Here is a 14292-nt window from a genome sequence, read left to right on the forward strand (position 1 = left end):
TTTTCCCTAGGTGTTATCGATCACTATCGAATACAGATGTCATTTTGCACGGCCGTCTCTAGATCGAAAGAAGAAGCACACAAAATTGTAGTTTTATTTGATAGTTCTAGCGAAATAGTGAATTTTGGCCATTTAACTAAAAGATTGTAATGTCCAGGCGAAATTGACCATAAGTGCGGTAGCTGTGTGTTAGAATAGTGCGAAAAACTGGTCGAGTGCGAGTGAACTATGCCCTTTTTGGCCAGCAGAGCAACGGTGTCACTGCATTTTAGCGAAAGGAAACACTAAATGCCCATTAAAAAGCGCACGCGCGTATAAAATGCACCATTAAAGGCTTGAGAACTTGAAGTTTTTCATTGCGAACAGCTGGAGCTAAGCGACAGTATCACAAATTGCATTGGTAAGCCCCAAAAAAAAACCAAACCAAGCCCCCAATAATCGCTTTTCACATACCCATTTTGCATAAGTATATATGTTTGTAAAATATATATACACACATATGAATATATATGTGCGATGGCAAAACGGGCGTGAGTGTGAGTGTGTGCTTGGACTTTCGTAAACAACACATGCGGGTCGGTTCCTTGAATGACTTCGCTGCTTGACCAAGTAGTCACAGGCACTTGGCTTTTGTCAGCGGGACGATGAGGAATCAGTATCGAAATTGGAATCGGAGTTCCAGACGGTGCATATATATGTACATATATCCGTCTTATCGGCATGCGTCATGCGAGCTTCTGGGCTGCACCCGCACCACAAAACCTCGGACTGCCAGAAACCGAAGCGCTGGCGATCGGGAAACATATCTGGCATTTGAATGGCATTTCCTCCCCCGACACCCCATAAATAATGAGAAGGGTTAACAAAGAAATCTCAAGAGGTTTAATGCAGAAATCTCTGGAAAATTTGAATTCTGTTCAAGTATTTTGTGAAGAGTACAATTTCTTGCTTAGGATTAAGCCACTGCAATGTATTGAAACATGCAATTAGTGACCCTTCCATGCTTGAAGCCTACAAAGACTTCTGAGGTGACCCCGATATGCTCCTCTCCATTTTAGTCATGCGCCGACGGGGCCGCCATTTAGTTGACCCAATTATCAGCCAGGTCCCATCAAACTCCGTGCCCCGAGTATTGTCAAATGTCACATTTATGCTATCCTCCTTGCAGGCTGAATCGGATTACATAAATTGAGCCAACCAAGCGCCATGCGAGCCTCCATTCCGCCCGGCATTCGAGTGGTGCGCGGACCCGACTGGATCTGGTCGAATCAAGGTAAGAACGCATTCAGGCAGCCACGGGCCAGCTTGTTTACTTTCACCCACCTCCAAAGAGGCGTATTAACTTGCTATCCGCTCTCTGTTTATAGATACGGGTGTTTTTGTTATATTGTGCAGACCGAAATTGGCGTACGGTGAAGATTAGGCGGTGGGGATGTCGCCTACTTAGGCATTGAATTTGGGGAACACCCATGCTTAGTCATACGTTCTCCGAATAAGATTATAATAGGATTATTACTTCTGAATACTTAGGTCTAAATTCGATTATAATTTCTTAAGCTGATTTTGTCCTCATATTTGTATTTACAAATGGATTTGATAGCGTAATAACTAATAGCCAATATCTTAAAGGAACACTTGTCTACCTCGTACGATCGTTGAATATTTGACTCTATGAGTTGTACGTTTTTGATTCCATTTATCTGCTGATACTTTAATTTTTGTTATGTTATGTATGTAGAAAAGACATGATAAATGGCTTAAAGGGAATCCATTCTTGGCCAATACCTACTGTATACGCCAAACGCAACTCACTTGGCATTGGCACCCGTAGAGGGTCCGTGGGATGAGAGAGAGTGCGGAGGGGCGTGGGGCAGTGGGACGGGATGGGACGGAGAGGTGTACGTCCGTGTCCGCTGCTGCTGCTCGGGGCGTTGTTGAATGTAAAGAGGACGCGCCACGCTATTTTTAGCAACACTCACTGCGGCAGCAGCGAAATTCTTGCGCTTACCAATTGCTTCTGCTTTCGTCGCTTCGTTTTATGGTTCATATACATACATATGTACATATATATGGCGGGGATGTGTGGCTCTCGATAGTACGTACATATATAGTAAGGCACCCTACGTGGCAGGTAAATACATATGCACATACGTCCGTAGGCAGCTGCCCGCCAAACAATAATATTGCGTAGTTTTTAATTGAATTAATTGTCTTTCGCTGGAACAAATTCGTAACGTATTACAAACAATTAGATGGTGAGGCTTGTATCGTTTCGAAAGTATGATAGCCCGACTGTATTATATGTGCCTTGAAAAGAAATTAGAATTCAAAACCTCAAAAATGAAAGGAATGTTGAACACTATAATTTTCAATTACATTTTAATGGTTTCAAATGAATATTACCAAGAGAACATTTCTTCAAATACACTTCAAAAACAATTTGAATCATTGTGTGGATCATTTTAGTACCTTATCACCAAAAGTTAATTTGATATCAAACGCAGTAGAAAAGTGCTGTGATGTTTAAGCATATTGAAGCAGCTGCACATGTTTAGGATTAGGTCATGGTATGTGTCCCCTCTACCGAAGTCTCCCTATTCCCGTCCCGAAAAGCAGCCTGTGAAGCATATGCATATGCACATGTCAGGCGCAAGGGCGCGTGCCATTTTGTCTCCAACCTTTTTGGAGTGTTTATTTTTAGCTACCGGGTGGGGATCGCGAGCAGTTACATAGCTCCAGCCGGCCTGAGATTTGGGGAGGATGTGGAGAGTTTATTTTTGGACCTTGGTATTCCTCCGACTGGGGTGTGTTGAAAATAGACATAAACAAATTTTCAGATGGGAGCCCAGCCAGCGGTGCTCCCATTCCTCCCCAGGCCAACATCAAATGTCACCCTCTAGAGAACGATTCCACATCCACACCCGTGATACGGGGTAATTATAGAGCAGCTGCACGCCCGAGTCCGAGTGCATAACAAAAATCCGCTTGGAGCCCGAGCCCGAGTCAATGATTATGGGTATTTATAGTCATGGCGCGTTGTTTATGAGGGGGAAGTGTGCGCGCTGCATATGTCTGATATCCACCGGATGTGGATGTGGATGATGATGCCGATGTACACACAATGCAGCCCCAGGAGCATCCTTGTGGCAGCGCTCTATAGCTCTATAGATTCTCCAACTCACATCACGTCACTCTCGACTTTGTTTCATTGCTTACGCAACAGACGACGGAGAAGGTCACGTTGGAACCGTTTGCGAAATCGGACGTTGCGGATCGACACATTCGCCGGAAAACACTGTTGTGGTCAACTGGGATTCCGGACACCGGACCAATTACCGTGTGGGCTACCAAAACCAGTACGACTTGACAATTGTAGATAATGCTCAAGTTGGTAAGTGACAATATTTAATAAAATCTATTCAATTAGTGCCTAACTTTCCAAATTACACTTATTTATAGTTCATTGTTTAAAAGGTCTTATATTCGAATTATTTATTCGCAGGAGTTCGTCACTCAAATGTTGTCTGCGATGGCTGCTCCAAGGCGGGTATCGCTGGCATAGTATTCAAGTGCGCCCAGTGTCCCAACTATCACCTGTGCGCCTATTGCTACGCAGAGGATCTGCACGATATTGAGCACCCGTTCATCCGCTACACGACTCCCAACTCGCTGGGCGTGAGATTGCCCATGAGAAAAGGTGCCAAGCGCATCCAGCTGCGAGGCATCTTTGTGGGTTCCAAAGTGGTGCGCGGTCCTGACTGGGAGTGGAACGAACAGGACGGCGGAGAGGGCAGGACGGGTCGGGTAATGGAAATCCGAGGCTGGGACAACGAATCGTGTCGCAGCGTGGCCAACGTATCGTGGGTAACCGGATCGACTAACGTCTACCGTCTAGGTCACAAGGGAAACGTTGACCTCAAATACATTACGGCCACGTGCGGCGGTCACTACTACAAGGACCACATGCCTGTTCTGGGTCAGACAGAGGAGTTGCAGCCGGTGGCGCCCATGGTGAAGCCAAGCTTTTCCGTGGGCGACCGCGTCAAGGTTTGCCTAGAGGTTGACGCGCTAATGAAGTTGCAGCAGGGCCATGGCGGATGGAATCCACGCATGGTCGAGCATTTGTCCAAACTGGGCACTGTACACCGCATCACAGACAAGGGTGATATACGGTGAGAATAAATAATTTGATTGATTTTATTTGGATTTCTAACACAATCGAAATCCAAACAGTGTTCAGTATGAAAACTGTCCCAATCGATGGACCTTTCATCCCGCCGCACTCGTTAAGGTTGTCTCTTTTCGTGTAGGTGACCTGGTCACCATCATCAACGATGCCAACAAAGTGCAGCAGCTGCAGAAGGGTCACGGCGAATGGATAGAAATCATGCGACACGTGAGTATTCAGATTGTGTCAAAACTTTTTTGAGAGTATTCTTTAAAAAAAATATTTCGTAGGCCCTGGGAAAAATTTGCAAGGTTGTGAAGGTGTACTCGGACGGCGACCTCCGCATCCAACAGTTGGACGACGGCTTCGAATGGACTCTGAATCCGAAATGTGTCAAACTAGAGCGTTCTCCTTTGGCCACGGCAGCTGAGCGCTCCAACAGTATGATGGACCTGAGCCACCGACGCGCTGACCATGTAATGACACCGCTCTCTGGCCTCTCTGGTAGTTCGGTTGCCGACAAGTTGGTGCGCGAGGCTGCACAGGGTCATTTGGATTTCGTGCGGCAGTACCTGGACGTGAATCCCAGCCAGGTGGATGTGATGAGTGGCGGCAAGGCTTGTATTCAGGTGGCCTCTCATCAGGGCTACGTCGATCTTGTCAGCTACCTCATCTCCAAGGGTGCCAACGTGAATGCGGTCGACAAGGAAGGTGATTCAGCTCTGCACTACGCAGCATTTGGCAACCAGCCGGCCACCATGCGAGTGCTGCTGCAGCACGGTGCTGAGGTGAACTTCCTGAACTCGAGCCACTGCTCTGCACTGCACATCTGCGCGCACAAGAAAACGCCGCACTGTGTCCGTGAGTTGCTGCAGCACAATGCCAACGTAAACATTCAGGATTCGTACGGGGATACGGCGCTTCACGACGCAATCGGCAAGGAGAATACGGAAGTTGTTGAGTTGCTTTGTAATGCTCCGAATCTTGACTTTACGGTTAAGAATAATCGCGGATTTAACGTGCTACACCATGCAGCGCTTAAAGGAAACGTGGTAGCTGCTCGTCGTATCCTGTTGCTCTCCCGCCAGCTGGTCAACGTGCGCAAAGACGACGGTTTTGCGGCTCTTCACTTGGCAGCCCTTAACGGTCATGCCCAGGTTGTGGAAACGCTGGTCACTGAGGGCCAAGCTGAGTTAGATATACGCAATAATCGCCAACAGACGCCGTTCCTTCTGGCCGTCTCCCAGGGCCATGCCGGGGTAATCGAGCGACTCGTTCGCCTCTCCTGCGACGTGAATGCCAAGGACGAGGATGGCGACAATGCGATGCACTTGTGCGTCATTAAGAAGTCCAATCTGCAGTCGGCCGCGGAGCCTCAGCCAGAAGAGGCTCCTGAGATTCACAAGTTTTACCTGAGTCTAGTGCACTCGAGCATTCGTCCCGAGGATCGTTTAATGTACAGTATATTAATCTATCTTTCGAGGGCCGGCTGCCGAGTGGAGCTGAACAACGCCAATGCAAGCATTTTTGAGTGGATAACGGACCGCCACATCAGGCAACTGATTTTTGGGCAGCAGGGCGAAGCTGAATCGCTGCCTAGGAATCTTCAGGCTTTGGAAGTGTCCGCAGTATCAGCCGACGGTGAGGAGAGCTCTGCGTCTGCTGGAGCTGAATCCAATGGAGCCGGGCCTGGAAGCGTCGCAGCACCCCCACCACCGCAGCGCCAGACATTTGAACTAATGCCAAAGCCAAACGATATCCCAGCCATTGGAGTAGGAGCATCTCCATCCACACCCTCCGCCTCGCCGGGCGTTAAGAAACTGAACTCCGATGCAACACAGCAAAACGTCTCTCCACAGGTGGCACCGCGCAAGAAGGCGCCCAAGCCTCCGGTTACCACTAGCTCGACCAGCACCGCGTTGGAGGCCGGAGCGGCTGGGCCCAGTACAAGTCCGGTGATCGTGCCCGGTCCCCAGGAGTGCATTGTGTGCAATGAAATCCTGCCGATGGTGCGCTTTGAGCCGTGTCAGCATCAGATCGCCTGCGAGGAGTGCGGCATCCGAATGAAAAAGTGTCTCCGCTGTGCCGTGGCAATCGAGCGGCGGTTGACGGTCAGCGGCCGAGTGGTGGCCCTGCCCACGTCCACGTCACCTAGTGACCCCACTCGCCTACCGTCCGGGGATCTACTTCGCTATCTGGAGAACAAAGTGCTGGAGTTTGAGGAGTCGCACTTCTGCGGTATTTGCATGGAGCGAAAGAGGGATGTGGCCTTCCTGTGCGGGCACGGCGCGTGCTCCCATTGTGCCGAAACGCTCCGCACATGCCACATGTGTCGCAAGACAATACTCAAGAAGATCAACCTGTACTGAACGGCGGAAACGGAAACGAAAGAAAAGCAAAGGCGGCAGGATCAGCAGCAATTCAACCAGCAACCAAAGTGGCTTGTATATATACATACACGAAACAAACACACACCCACATTGCCGTGTCATGTGCAAATCGAAATTATTATTTATTGATCACCAACGAAATTTACGAGTTCTTTTTAAATCGGTTCATCATCGGCATCGTCGCAACACGCAACAAATTATTGTAAACCTTCTCGTGTCTAGTTATTAGCCCCGTTTAACCATGTCTGGTAACGATAAATACATAGGAAACTAACTAAAGCATACAAATATTTAATAGTCATTTAAATGCAAATATACAAATATAAAATTATTCAATTGAGTGAATTTCAATCAATGTCGGTGGTTAGCCTACAGAAAATAAAGATACTTTATTTCTGAATATGCTGGGGTGACTTTTACTTGTATATGGTTTATTTAAAAGGTTTAGTTTAAAAATGAATGTATTATAAATGTGGAAGATTTTAAAACTAAATGTTGTAACGGCAAAGTGTGAACAAGTTATTTTCCTTGAGTACCCTGCATAAATATCAAATGTTTCGCATTTTTGTAAGCATTGACCTTATCAAATTGTCGAATCTTGAGCTTAAAGTTTAAAAGTATAAAAGTTAATGCAAGCAAAATCAAAGTGAAACTTATTATTAAAAATACACACAAGTTCCTTGTTTATTTTTTGCCTAATAATCGATATCTCCAGATTTACACGCTTATCGATAACAACTCAGCCAGAAAAAAAGCAAACACGTCACAACACTTTGGCCGCAGTCCGACGCGAAACTAAAGTAAAGGACAAAATGGCCAAACAAGTGGCTGATTTCCAGTGCAGTAAGCTCCAGTTGTACCAGAAGCTGGCACTGGTCGTAATCCTAGGAGCAGTGCTTTTCTCGCTCCCGGCATTGTGCGCCGGCCAGGGCAATCCCAGTTTCAAATACTCGCGGGAAGCCAACGAAAATTTCGATCCGCAGAAGGCTCCACGGGCGGAGCACCATCATGATCATGACCACGATCATGGACACCACCACCACGGGCATGATCATGATCATGACCACGATCATGGACACCACCACCACGGGCACGATCATGATCACGACCACGGACATGATCACGGACACCATCATCACGGGCACGATGAAAGGCACACCAAGGCAAAGCCGGATTTGGGTAATCCACAAACTACCACGCTTAAAATGCCCGAGTTGACCCAAATTTCTTATAGATATGAGCACCATTTGGCTGCACTCGATCGGCTCAACTCTTCTTATCAGTGCCGCTCCCTTCGTGCTGCTGTATATCATTCCCTTAGACAACAGTGAGGCGATGAAGCCGCGTCTGAAAGTGCTTCTGGCCTTTGCTTCTGGCGGTTTGTTGGGCGATGCCTTTCTGCACTTGATTCCTCATGCCACGCATCCACACAGTCATGGAGAACACGGCCACGATCACGGTCATGATCACCATCATCATCATGATGGCGAGGAGCATGAACATGCTCATAGCCACGATATGAGCATTGGTCTGTGGGTCCTTGGAGGAATCATTGCCTTCCTTTCGGTGGAGAAACTGGTACGCATTCTAAAGGGCGGTCAGGGAGGACACGGCCACAGCCATGGAGCACCAAAGCCAAAACCAGTGCCTGCTAAGAAAAAGTCTTCTGACAAAGAAGACAGCGGAGATGGAGACAAACCGGCAAAGCCAGCCAAAACCAAGTCCAAGAAACCAGAAGCGGAGCCAGAAGGTGAAGTGGAGATTTCCGGCTACTTGAATTTGGCGGCGGACTTTGCTCACAACTTCACAGATGGCCTGGCCATCGGCGCCTCCTATTTGGCGGGCAACAGCATTGGCATCGTGACCACTATCACCATTCTGCTGCACGAAGTGCCCCATGAGATTGGCGACTTTGCCATTCTTATAAAGTCTGGCTGTTCCAGGCGAAAGGCAATGCTTCTGCAGCTCGTCACAGCGCTCGGAGCTTTGGCGGGCACAGCGTTAGCTCTTCTGGGAGCTGGAGGCGGGGACGGATCGGCCCCATGGGTCTTGCCCTTCACCGCCGGCGGCTTTATTTACATCGCAACAGTGAGTGTCCTGCCGGAGCTGCTGGAGGAGTCTACTAAACTGAAACAGTCGCTGAAGGAAATCTTTGCGCTGCTCACCGGCGTAGCCCTAATGATCGTTATCGCCAAGTTCGAGTAACATCAAAATTGTGGGGAGAAGTAATACAAAAAAGATCTAATTGCGTGAACTGAAAGTATACCGCAAACAATTTGAAAGATTGCTTTTCATTTCCAACATTCAGTAACCGCAATTAGTTCCCAATATAAAGAATGCGGCGTTATTTAAGATTTTTTAAGCCTTCCAAATTTGTGCTTCACTTCGAAATGAAATTTTTATAAATAGTCAAAAATACACTGTAAAAAGAATCCTCACTGGCGCTTCTCTCCATTCAGGGTGGTCTTTATCTCGTTGAGACAATACTCGGCCTGCTCTACGGCATCGGGATTCTGGTGTTGCTTGCCCAGTTTCCACGCCAGTCGGCAAGCGTTCTCCGCCTGCGACATAAGGCCCTCGCGAAGATACACCAAACCCAGATTTGCCTGCAGAATGCCTTCCTGGGTGGCATCCTTTAGCTCCTTAGTCAGTTCCATGGCCTCCAAAAGCGTCTCCCTTGCCTCGGTGTACTTTTCCAGCTGTAATTAGTCTAATGAATTTCAAGTACTTTGGATGAATAGACGAACCTACGTTTACGTACGCCACACTGATGTTATTTAGGATGGTTACAGAGGCGTCGTTGACGGCACCATAAACATTTATGAGCGTGTCGAAGGCCTCCTTAAAGAGGTTTTTAGCCTCCAGGTACTTGCCCTGCTTCATAAGCAGCTGGCCGAACCTGGAAAATAATCACAAGGAAAAGCATTGACTGGAACTGCAAGTGTAAGTTTGGTAAGCGGCAATGGAAACACCTTCAATACCAATTCTTTGTCAAGCCATACAGCTCCAGTATGTCCTTGTCGTCGGGCATTTTCTCCAGTAGCTTAGCCAACTGCTGCAAGGTCCAAGTAAACCCTTGAAAGCTCTTTTCCAGATCCCCTTGCAGCTGAGACATGTGTGCTATCTTGGAGCTGATGTGAAGTATCTAAAGATGAAAGAGATCTTAACTGGTTATGGTGTCTAAGTGGGTCACCCACCTTGGGGCTCTCTTCGGTGTGTCCCTCGGCAAAGAGGCGTTTCATCACGTCCGTGAATATCTTCTCCGCCTTCTTAAACTGCTCGCGTTCCATGGCCAAATTGGCCATCAGATCAAACACATATGTGATGCCGTCCTTGCTCTGAATATCCTGCGCCATTCGCAGAGCCAGGTGGAGCATTTGCTCGGCCTTGTCGTACTGTTCCCTCTGAATGCACAGGATTGATCGTTTGATGGTCTTGATCAGCTTTTCCTCCGGAGTTTCCTCCTTTTCGTCGGTGGGACCAAACAGATTCAAAGAGAAAGCAGCGGAAAATGCCCAAAACATTCCACTGGAAGAGCCAGAAGTGGGTACAGCTACCCAGGACACCTGGTAGCCCGCACTATTGGAGCACAGCGGTCGACATCCGAATTCTGACCGTTGGTGATAACGGCTTCTCTTCAGCGGCGCAAGATGACAGTAATCTCTGGGATTCGCGACAACGCGAAACCTGACCATAGCTTGCGTAAACTTGCAAATATTTCTGACTAACATGTTTAGGGCTTTATTAATTTTTTAACTAAAACCTATAATGTTGCAGGTATGGTATTAAAAATTATGAAATAGCACGTATGTAGTGTTGCAAAGCGCGGTAAAGACGTTTTAAAAGTACATTTTGTACCGCCCGATTAAGAACATAGAATATACTTTTAAATAATTTCTATTCTATCATACTTTCGCAAATATATTTATGTTTCGTTAAGATTTCGTAAACAAAGGTTTTTAAAATTTTCTAGAGATGACACTGTCAAACAAAACCTTATCGGCAACTTTTGTATCATTTCGTTCTTAAGTTAAATCTGAGAACAAAAATAAATTGATGAGTAGAGTAATTAACAATCTCAAAATAAAAAACGTTAAAGTACATTTAATGAAGTTTAATGTAATTAGTAACTTCTTTCCCCCACCGCATGCGATACTATCGATAACCGTCAGCGGGGCGATAGACCGAGAGAAAGCATCCCTGTATATTGATGGCGGATTGACGCTCTTTCGCCTAGTAAAATTATTTTTCTTATCAAGAAAAGGTGCAGAATATAACGGAGTGAACTTGCAAAGCAGTGCATGAAATAGCTGTGGGTCCGCCGGCTGTACCTACGTTTTATTTCAGATCTTTCCAGTGTCTCAGCGAGTTTCCAGCGATTCGCGATTTCGGCCAGCCATGAGACGTCGCAGCGAGCGAAAAAAGTCGTCGTCGCCCGCTCCGGTGCCGGTGGCAGTGGCACGGCGAAGTCGCCGCTCCCGCAAGGTGTCGGAGAACGAGAAGACCGAGGTCGAGACTCCGGCCGCGGTCCAAAATAATAAAGAGGCCGAATGCCCCGAAGTGCCGCCCGCCTCTCAAGAAGTCAATGAGGCGCGTGCCTCCAGTGAAGAACGTGCCGGAGCTGTAGCATCGCCAGTGCGCAGGAGTCGGGGCAGCCGGACGACGCCTAAAAAGCGCACGGAGTCCAAGGGCGGCGACAAGAAGGTGGACACCATACCCGAGGAGGAGCCGGAGAATGGAAAGGATGTTGAAAAGGACGCTGTCGAGGAGAAAAAGACTGTAGCGCCACCCGCGGCTAATGAGAGCGAGTCCGAAGACCTTGCCAAGACGAAGGATCAGCAGGCTCAAAACGATGAATCCTGTTCTGATCCCGCTGTAGTCAAGGATGATGATGTTGAGAAAGAGGACTTAAAACCGCAGCAGGAGGTCCCCACCTCCACTGATGACGACACCAAGCAGAGCGAGCAAGAACAAGAGGTAAAGGTTCCTTCTCCTTCCAGCAAGGATGAGGAACATCTAAAAACGACTAGTGATGTATTAGACATTCAGACAGAAGAGGTCGATGAAAGGGACGAAGAAGCCGCCCCTCCTGCGGAGCGCAGAGAAACCAAGAAGAGGCACAAGGAGCAGATACAGGAAGAGCAACCCGCAGAGGAGGAGCAGAAGGAAAACCACATGCAGATAGAGGAAAACCCAAAACAAATTCAGGATGAACCAGCCGATCTTTCGAACGACAAGCACGATCCATGTCTAAACAGCAGCGCAACCAACACAACCGGTGCTCCAGTACTGCAGCAACAACGGTCGGTGCGGAAGCGAAAGTGGCTGACGAACAAAAAGAATTCTGATCGTACCCCGCCCGTGCTTGCCATTTCGACGGATTCCCTGAAAAACATTATAGCCGATGTGGTGCAGCCAGTGCCCCTAAGCGATGTGCAACTGGAATCCTCCTCAGAGGAGGAAGGCCTGGTTACCAGCGATCGCGATTCAGAGCGATCTGCTTCGCCGGCGCCCGCATCCGAAGCAAGCAAAGAACGCGATAACAAGGGCAATACTGTCAACACCGACACCACCGCAGAGGCGTCGGCAGACAATGAAGGAGCAGGAGCCGCTCCTCCAGCAGCAGCAGACACGGTGCCAGCCCAGGTCAGCCTGAGCAAAGCCACAGTATCCACGGCAGCACCACACATAGTCCGTGACCCTAGTCCTGCTCGAAACCGCGCCAGCCATGTGCTCTATATCACCAATTTGGTGCGCCCCTTCACAGTGCTGCAGCTGAAAGGCCTGTTGGCGCGGACGGGAAAGATCGTCGAGGAAGATGGTTTCTGGATAGATCGGATCAAGTCTAAGTGCTATGTTGCCTACTCCACTGAAGAGTAAGTATTGTAGTTGCGCAAGTAGAACCTAATCTCCAGGAAGCCATTGAAATATGTTTATAAAAAACTTACACTTGCAATTATTTTGCTTTCCAACCCTTAAGCGAGGCCATCGAAACCCGACATGCCCTGCACGGAGTTCGCTGGCCAGTTTCAAATCCCAAATGTTTGAATGTAGATTTTGGCAGTCGCACTGATATGGATCGGGCAATACTTTCAACGAAGGACGAGGCTCCGAGGTACGGGCAGGAAAACACCAGAGATAATCAGCAGTCGGGCAACGCTTGGTCTCGGTTGGAACCGTCTGACAAAAAAGTAATGGATTATTATCATAGCATAGAAATGCAAAGAGCTAACATGTCTTTTCCTTTCAGCCTGCGCGACCTGTACGCGAATGGGATGTTGGCAAAAAGGAACCAAGCGACCTCGACAAACACAGCAACGACAGGCGTCGGGAGAGCAAGGATCGACTGGACTCGAGGTCTCGGGAAGCGGAACGAGCCGGACAGGAGCGAAAGCGTTCCAGGGACAGAGAGGGACGAGGACGCGATCGGGAGCGGGAGCGACTTGATCGCAATGCACATGCAAGAAGCCGCAGTGGATCGCCAGGTAAAACCCGTGGGATACATTTTCCTGTCATGAAAAATTCAAAAATACCTTGTTTAAATAGCGTCCAAAACTAAGAAGAAGGAGAATGAACCGCCTATCAGACTACTAGATGATCTATTTCGAAAAACAAAGGGAACACCATGCATATACTGGCTGCCACTTACGCCGGAAGCGGTAAGTTGCTAAGATAAACAGTTCCAATCAACGAGAATCACTTCTAGACCAAGCCCGTCTGAACAATGAAATTTCTTCGGCTTTTAGATCGCAGAAAAGGAGGCATTCCGTCAGAAACGCATTGAGGAGCACAAGCTGCGTATTAAGGAGCGGGAGGAGCGCCAGAAGGAGCGGGAGAAGGATCGTGACCGCCAGCGCGAGACGCGTCGCAATCGTTCTAACGAACGGCGACGATCTCGCAGTCGCGAGCGGGAGCGAAGACGTTACTAGGCGGAGGCTTGAGATTGAGCAAATAAATGTTGATAATATCTCAAAAACTAAATCAACATATAAAAAAAAACTTCAAGAAACAGCAACTAAAACTTCAGCATGGGTCTCATCACCACCCGAATAATTTCTATTCTTTCCTTTCGAGCGTTTTGCGTTCCCAAATAGGCCGACGTTTGTAATATTCAACTTGAAGTGAACCGACTTCAAATTGAATATTTTGGCCAACGTCTCACCCACATTCTGATTTTGAGATTTCAAACTCTCTTTTCTTCGTTATTTTTCTCATTGTTGTTTCATATATATATAGCATATATATTTCCATATATATATATATAACCTGATTTGATTTCTTTCCTCAAATGTAGCATTTTACAGCGCCTAACGTCACCTCACCCCAAATCGAAACCACAGCAACCAGAAATGCGCCGGCATCAGATCAGCATCAACGCCATGGAAACTTACCATCGGACTCTAGAAACTATTGCAGCAAGTTACCATGCTTATATCTATTCAATAAACAAACATAAAATAATTGATTAATATATTGTAAAATCAAATATTTCTTAAAATTTTAATGAACTTAGAAATACAATTTAACATCAGTCGGCAAGCTTGTGACAATGCCAAAACCCACAAATGTGTTTTAAATGTCTGAGAAATAAGCTTATCGCTCGACTCATATGGACTCAAAAAGAATGGAATTAACTCAAAATTATAGAAAAATCAAAATCTATATTATTATATGTAGTGGTCAGATTTATATAGTATGAATTGTTTGGCATTTATTTACTTTTCCTTATCAATT

The 14292-nt window shown here is 47.3% G+C and overlaps 4 protein-coding genes across 9 annotated transcripts; 3 read left to right on the plus strand and 1 right to left on the minus strand.

The window, feature by feature from the left end:
• The first annotated feature begins 260 nt into the window (after positions 1–260).
• Positions 261–6894, plus strand: LOC6732757 (E3 ubiquitin-protein ligase MIB2). Of its 2 annotated transcripts, none has more exons than XM_016180365.3 (6): positions 261–400; positions 1169–1273; positions 3224–3391; positions 3503–4172; positions 4234–4396; positions 4459–6894. In XM_016180365.3, exons 2-6 carry the CDS (start codon positions 1207–1209, stop codon positions 6535–6537), a joined length of 3147 nt encoding a protein of 1048 aa, XP_016025478.1. In that variant the 5' UTR covers positions 261–400; positions 1169–1206; the 3' UTR covers positions 6538–6894. The 2 variants fall into 2 exon arrangements, with proteins under 2 accessions (XP_016025478.1, XP_016025479.1); XM_016180366.3 differs by lacking the exon at positions 261–400 and adding an exon at positions 929–1105.
• Positions 6895–7271: 377 nt separating this feature from the next.
• LOC6732758 (protein catecholamines up) lies at positions 7272–8990 on the plus strand. Its single transcript, XM_016180367.3, has 2 exons — positions 7272–7737; positions 7793–8990. Exons 1-2 carry the CDS (start codon positions 7371–7373, stop codon positions 8761–8763), a joined length of 1338 nt encoding a protein of 445 aa, XP_016025480.1. The 5' UTR covers positions 7272–7370; the 3' UTR covers positions 8764–8990.
• LOC6732759 (tetratricopeptide repeat protein 19 homolog, mitochondrial) lies at positions 8896–10550 on the minus strand. Of its 4 annotated transcripts, XM_016178106.3 has the most exons (4): positions 9756–10542; positions 9540–9703; positions 9310–9457; positions 8896–9257 (listed from the first exon to the last, which is right to left on the minus strand). In XM_016178106.3, exons 1-4 carry the CDS (start codon positions 10287–10289, stop codon positions 8994–8996), a joined length of 1110 nt encoding a protein of 369 aa, XP_016025482.1. In that variant the 5' UTR covers positions 10290–10542; the 3' UTR covers positions 8896–8993. The 4 variants fall into 4 exon arrangements, 2 of the variants coding, with proteins under 2 accessions (XP_016025482.1, XP_016025481.1); XM_016178105.2 differs by lacking the exon at positions 8896–9257 and having other exon boundaries at positions 9316–9457; positions 9531–9703; positions 9756–10545; XR_001599961.2 differs by lacking the exon at positions 8896–9257 and having other exon boundaries at positions 9316–9457; positions 9531–9689; positions 9756–10550.
• A 155-nt stretch (positions 10551–10705) lies between these two features.
• Positions 10706–14120, plus strand: LOC6732760 (apoptotic chromatin condensation inducer in the nucleus). Of its 2 annotated transcripts, XM_016180368.2 has the most exons (6): positions 10706–10822; positions 10906–12434; positions 12539–12749; positions 12809–13043; positions 13105–13217; positions 13305–14120. In XM_016180368.2, exons 2-6 carry the CDS (start codon positions 10957–10959, stop codon positions 13485–13487), a joined length of 2220 nt encoding a protein of 739 aa, XP_016025483.1. In that variant the 5' UTR covers positions 10706–10822; positions 10906–10956; the 3' UTR covers positions 13488–14120. The 2 variants fall into 2 exon arrangements, with proteins under 2 accessions (XP_016025483.1, XP_002079873.1); XM_002079837.4 differs by having other exon boundaries at positions 10721–12434.
• The last annotated feature ends 172 nt before the right edge of the window (positions 14121–14292 follow it).

Source organism: Drosophila simulans, chromosome 2L (genome assembly GCF_016746395.2).
Source record: "Drosophila simulans strain w501 chromosome 2L, Prin_Dsim_3.1, whole genome shotgun sequence".
NCBI lineage: Eukaryota > Metazoa > Arthropoda > Insecta > Diptera > Drosophilidae > Drosophila > Drosophila simulans.